We start from the raw sequence: 6,000 nt of genomic DNA, 5'->3' as shown, positions 1-6,000 counted from the left end.
TGCATACAAATAGAATATAAAGGTCTTCATCGATTTAAGATATATGATATAGTTACCATATCAGTCTAAGAACATTCTATATTATAAAGTAATGGAACCAAAACACAATTTAGCATTTTCTTCACCCTTCTTTGACTTTCCTTTAAGGATTTGTGTCAAGCTTTTATGTGGAATTTATTCAATATCGGTCATATAAAGTGTTCCACATTTAATAAACAAACAAGCGTAAGATCACTTGATATAATACCAAAACACTGATAAGATGTTAAAACTAACCTTGTGGCTTCTCCAACAAAAGTTCATCATCATCATTCATGTTTGAACACCAAATATCTTATATAGGATAAATTACTTTTGCTTTTTCTGCAAACATGGAATTCTCGAATTAGAAATCATGTTCCACACACTTCGAGAATTTAAAATTATTTAAACCACAACTAAGAAAATTGGTCCATGTTTGCCACCTTCTGCAATAGAAACTTGACTCAATAGTGTAACAAAAATCTCCTCAATCTCCCACCTAAAAGAGAGCAAAATAAAAAATTGATACATAAAAAGAGAAAATATCTTCTGATTGGAAACTTTCCTTATACAATAGTTATTAATCCTTTGACTTAGCATCCTAAAAAAGTAAAAAATAAAAAGTATCGAACCAAGATATATTAGCAGTTACCATAATATAACAATGGTACTCCATAGTTTGTATTTTTAATGTAAGTAGTATAATTATTTAAAAAATTAACAAAGCTAATATAAATCTTAGAAAAGTAACAATAATTGTATAAATGCTAATGCCAATAATATTTTATCTTAGTTTTTATTCATGAACTTTAAAGATAAAAAGGCTGAGAAAGTGATCACCACCGTTAACATAGAGTTAATATGCATGTTTAACTTGGGAGATATAAGAACGGATTGCAGGGCCAATTTTGTACATCAAAGATTATGTATACTTTTATGCACTTATACTTGTGGCATTTGTGTTAGAAGAAGAAGTTAGTTACGATTTTGAATGAACACAACTTTTCCGAAAAGGCACATCATATAGTTTTCTTCTCTTCCAACCTATTTAATAAATATTAATTATTAGATAATATTTATAAAATTAAAATTAGGGTATTTAAGTTATTTAAAAAGATATTTTGATAATTTAAATTTTTGGTTCTGGGGTTCTCATTTTTAATAATATATAATATAATAATACATATATGATTTTTAGTTACTAAAGCCAACGGTTGAATAAACTTAAAAAACAAAATTAGTTACTTATTAAAAAGACATACTCCTGACATCTTAAAAATGATACTTCAAATCAAATTAGTTTTCTTCTTGTTAACAAATACTATTGTTAACAAACATATAATTAAATATATTTATTTAAGGATTTTTATAAGTAGGGTATTTATGGTTAAAAAAACATACCTGTTTAGCTCTCAAGACGAAAAGGAAGAATATTGGAGAAAAGTACGGACAAAGGAGGAAAAAAGTGCATAGTCCCTACTGCATTAAAAGGTATTTAAAGATAACCATGTACATAAAATGTAACACTGATAAGTTATAATTAAAAAAAAATATTATTTTTTTATGTACGTTGTCAATACATAGTACAAAAATCTTAGTTAAAATTGGATCGGAAGGAAAGATAAGATTCCAAATGTAAGTTTTCTCATTAAAATTTTTGAAAAGAAAAATGAACCAAAATTTCATCAATTAATGTAATTACCGAGTTTGATGACAATTGACGAAGACCCAATATCAAATAAGGTCCAGGACTTGAGGGGTGTCACATGGAAAGAGAAACAGAGTCAGGCATGTGGGTAGGAAAAGGCCGAGTCTTGTGCTACATGACATGCATACCTAAGCCAACGGTAGCAACGGTTGAAAACTATAGAAAATAGGAACGGTTGGTCACATTAGCAATATACAATCTGAAGGGTAACACCTCTTCAAATAAATTTGTTATTTTTAATTATTTATTTAAATAAGTAAAGAATTTAGATTAATAAGAGGGATAATTTGGTAATTTAACTTTTTAGTTGTGGGCTTAATATATATAGTATAGATAAACATCATACGGATTAGCCACACACATTTTCCATATCAAGCAATCAACCAAGAAATGGCAATTCCTAGCGTCTGCTTGTGTACCAAACTCCCTCCAAATCCAAATAAACTTCAGAGTCCTAACCCGTTCCCACTAACCCATCAATCTTCTTCTTTCTCTCCACAGGTAAATATTCCCAATTGATTCAATGTCCTCACTCCAGTAAAACTTAGCCAATTGTGCTTGAATTTCTTTTAAAAGGTAAAGTAAGTCAATTGTGCTCGAATTTATCACAGGTTTCTCTGAATTCAGTTGAGAGTTCGAGAAATGCTTTGGCCTCTTTTGGTGAATCAATATCAAGAGCAAGCTTTCTAGCTCTTCTCTCTGCTTCACTCTTCTTGGCCTCGGATCCTGCTTTAGCGTTTAAGGTATTCAACCCATTTTATTTGGTTTGTTCCAAGCTCAAAATGAATTGGTGGGTTTTCTTGTTTCTCATATGGGTTTGACGCATAATCAAGGGTGGAGGTCCTTACGGTGCTGGAGTGACAAGGGGCCAAGATCTTTCAGGGAAGAATTTTAGTGGCAAAACTTTGATCAAACAAGACTTTAAAACGGTAATAATGTGGTTTTATTCACACTACTTTCTTTTTGCTCTTGTACCATTTCATATGATTTATTGATTAACGCGTGAATTTTAAAGGTTATCTTGATATTTACTAGTTGCTGTTTGATTGTACGACTAAGAATGCATATGTTGTTTACGTGAGTTTGTCGCAGTCAATACTCAGGCAAGCTAATTTTAAAGGTGCAAATTTAGTTGGAGCTAGCTTCTTTGATGCCGATTTAACAGGCAAGTTCATCATTCTTTACATTCCATTTCCTGGTTTAGTAACGGACAAATATGCAGTTGGTAATGTAAGTAATAATTTGATCTGCGGTTTTTTTGATATTGCTCATCAAAAGAGTAATCCATCTGATGTAATAAGCACTAGTACCCATTTAACACACTGATTCTTCCCACTAACCTCGACGATAGAGAATCAAATGGAAAACGATAACCACCATCGAATGGAACTCCAGCTAAGAAGATTCTGGAAATGGTGAAATGTTAGAAGAAACACAAGGGGGGGGGGGATATAAGAATCCCCTTTAGGGAGAAGCAGAAAGAGTCATAAAAACATATAAATTGAGGTAGCAGAGCAAGACTTGCAGAAACTTTTCCTTAAACGAGAATTCTAGAGGATGATCCTTTTTAAAAAGAAAATCTGCAATTTCTATGCAATTGTGAAATGTATCATTACCATCATCCCATTCATCTTCTTATTTTAAACAACACTTTTTTCAGGACCATATAGGAAATAAAGAAAGTAATCCTTGTACTAATTTGAATCTTTATTATGAAATCCAGGCTTCATTCAGTGCATCCATGTTCCTGATTATATAATTCACTTTATATTCTGTAACAGCATGAATCACTGTCTTAAACAGTGATGCTATATGAAATGAAAGGAAGGATGTTATATAAGTTCAAATTTCTCGTAAAAGGCTGGTCATGACTTGGTGTTGGTGCTTCCTGAAACTTAAGGCTCTTGATTTTTCACCTAAATATCGTTATTTCAGTAAAATGTTATGTTAACGTTATTGTTTATCCATTATGTAATATTCCCTTTATATGGCCAGGGGCTGATCTTTCAGATGCTGATCTTAGAGGGGCTGACTTCTCCTTAGCAAATGTGACAAAGGTGAGCGGCTCATTTATTGATTCCATGATCAATATGTTAGTGTTGTCCCTTTGGCTTTGGTGGAGAGAAAAATAGCTGCATCAACACAGACCTAGGATAGGTGTCCTTGTAACTGCTTGCCACTTTGCAGACTTAGGTAGACGGGGAAATTAATAGATTGTTAGTCCTACTTGATTTGGATGATTTTTATGTTGAAGACTTTAGGTTCCCGGAATGGCAGGCTTAGCACTGCACAGAATGCCCTGTTAGTGAGAAGTGATTCGTCATTTTAAGAAAGTACTTTTGAACTACTGGCACATCTTCTACTTCGACAAGGCGTGCAAAAGGAAAAAAGCAGGAAATTACACCCAATGACTAGGGATGGCATTGGGCAGGGTGGAGTGGGTTTAGACATATGCGGGGCGGTGCGGGGCTGGGCGGGTTGAAATAAACAAATTTAAATTTTGTGCGGGTGCGGGTTAGAGCTTAAATATTTCACAAAATTATAACCTTTAGTGATGTCTTCGGTCTACTTTTGAGATATTAAGTTTCAGTGTTCCTGTCATAGTATGTTTGTTTGCATTAGAAAGGTTTTCTGGATAACATAATAAACAATCCTAAATTTATTAGCCTAATTCGTAATTTTTTTAATAAGTAATTCGTAGCAAAAAATTTACACAGATTATCAGTGCCTTATTACATGATGTGCTGAATCTAATCTATAATGGAGTACGGAAGCCACTCAAGTTTTTATATAGGAATTAGTTTCATGTTTACTTACTACTTTTATATAATTTTACTACAAAATATTTTTTAAATGCATTTAATTTCTAAATAACCTTACTATTATTTTTAGACTTTGTGTACTTTTAATCCTATGCAATATATTGGAGAAACTAAGCAAAGCAGTTACATCCACGTAAATTCTTAATTGACATGAAAACTTTTAGCCAAAAAAATTAAAAGGAAATAAAATTAACCAAAAAATAAAAAGAACTGAAGTGGGGCGGGGCGGATGGATGCGGTTGGAAATGCCATGCGGTGCGGGGCGGGTTGAAATTTTGTGGGTTTATAAAGACCATACCGCACCTCACCGCTTGCCATCCCTACCAATGACCTTGAAAATGGATGGTCTTGATTTTTTGACCACGGTTTGCCCCATGGGCAAACCTTTAAGATCAAAACTTAAAAGTGTTGCCCGTAAGGCAAGCAATGGTCAAAACTTGTTAAACCATGGGGCAAGTGCGGTCAAAAAATCAAGAGTGGCACCGAAGTGTCCTATTTTTGTGGATCACACAAGGAAAAGGAGTAAGGGCTTAGGAAGGTGACGCAACATATCTTTTCAGCCCTTAGACCGGTTCTCTCTCATTCATGCCTTCCTTCAAGGCCTATTTTTTTGGATATCTTTGTTTCCTTCTTTCCCGGAGCATCCTTTTTCCTTTGATTGATGGAACTTCTATCTTAAATCCCTTGACCTAATCTCTCCTTGACTGACCTGACTGACTGCAGCCTGGTGTTCCCAATCTTCTTTGAGGGTGTCAAACCAACAGTAAGCCTTTCTCACCATTCCTAATTTCCAAGGCAAAGGCAAAGGATCTCATTCTTTAACGCTCCACGTGGCTCACAACCCAGCACAAAGAAATCTCTTATATAGGTGGACGAAAATGTGGATCTACCAACAGATTCTGTTCCATTTGTAGTCTTGATCCTACACTCAATGAAAGTCGTAGCCCTGTCTGACCCCTCAATCTTTCTTTCCGGATTGATACAGACAGTTTTGCCACCTAATCCAGATAAAATAAAAGGTTTTGTCAGTCAAAGCCAATGGGAAAACCTGGTCAAGAGAGGGTCTCTTTGCAATTAGTGCATCTGGCACTTTGTACTTTATGCTCCAAATCTGAATTCTGACATGCTTATCTCTGTATTGTAATCTCTGATGAAGACTTATCTCTGATTAGTGGAAAAATCACAATCATGGAATTGTTGAATGCATAGCCTACATGTGTGTTAGATAAATCTTACTGACCACTGGCTTTCTTAATTCATATGATAAAGCCCAGTGCTTAACATCAGATATGTCAATATTTACTGTTAATCTTAGGTGATTAATCAGACCAGGGGTGGAACTAGGGGATGGAACGTTCGCTGAAAAATTACACTGTTTATATATGGTTCAATCTTTTTTTATTTGTATATATTTGATGTTGAATCCCCTTGACTTCTTTGCCTGTTTAC

At 34.1% G+C, this 6,000-nt stretch overlaps 1 protein-coding gene across 3 annotated transcripts in view; it reads left to right on the top strand.

Moving 5' to 3' along the window:
* Nucleotides 1-2,086: 2,086 nt before the first annotated feature.
* Nucleotides 2,087-6,000, top strand: part of LOC104245014 (thylakoid lumenal 15 kDa protein 1, chloroplastic) — a 34,725-nt gene continuing 30,811 nt past the window's right edge. For all 3 annotated transcript variants that reach the window (XM_070174489.1, XM_070174490.1, XM_009800559.2), the window contains exons 1-5: nt 2,087-2,230; nt 2,341-2,472; nt 2,563-2,658; nt 2,822-2,894; nt 3,725-3,786. In XM_070174489.1, coding sequence (XP_070030590.1) covers nt 2,120-2,230; nt 2,341-2,472; nt 2,563-2,658; nt 2,822-2,894; nt 3,725-3,786 — 474 coding nt within the window. In that variant the 5' untranslated portion in view covers nt 2,087-2,119. The remainder of the gene's footprint in view (nt 2,231-2,340; nt 2,473-2,562; nt 2,659-2,821; nt 2,895-3,724; nt 3,787-6,000) is intronic.

Source organism: Nicotiana sylvestris, chromosome 5 (assembly GCF_000393655.2).
Source record: "Nicotiana sylvestris chromosome 5, ASM39365v2, whole genome shotgun sequence".
Lineage (NCBI taxonomy): Eukaryota > Viridiplantae > Streptophyta > Magnoliopsida > Solanales > Solanaceae > Nicotiana > Nicotiana sylvestris.
The sequence above is the reverse complement of the archived record's forward strand: the minus strand, read 5'-3'. Positions and strand labels throughout refer to the sequence as shown.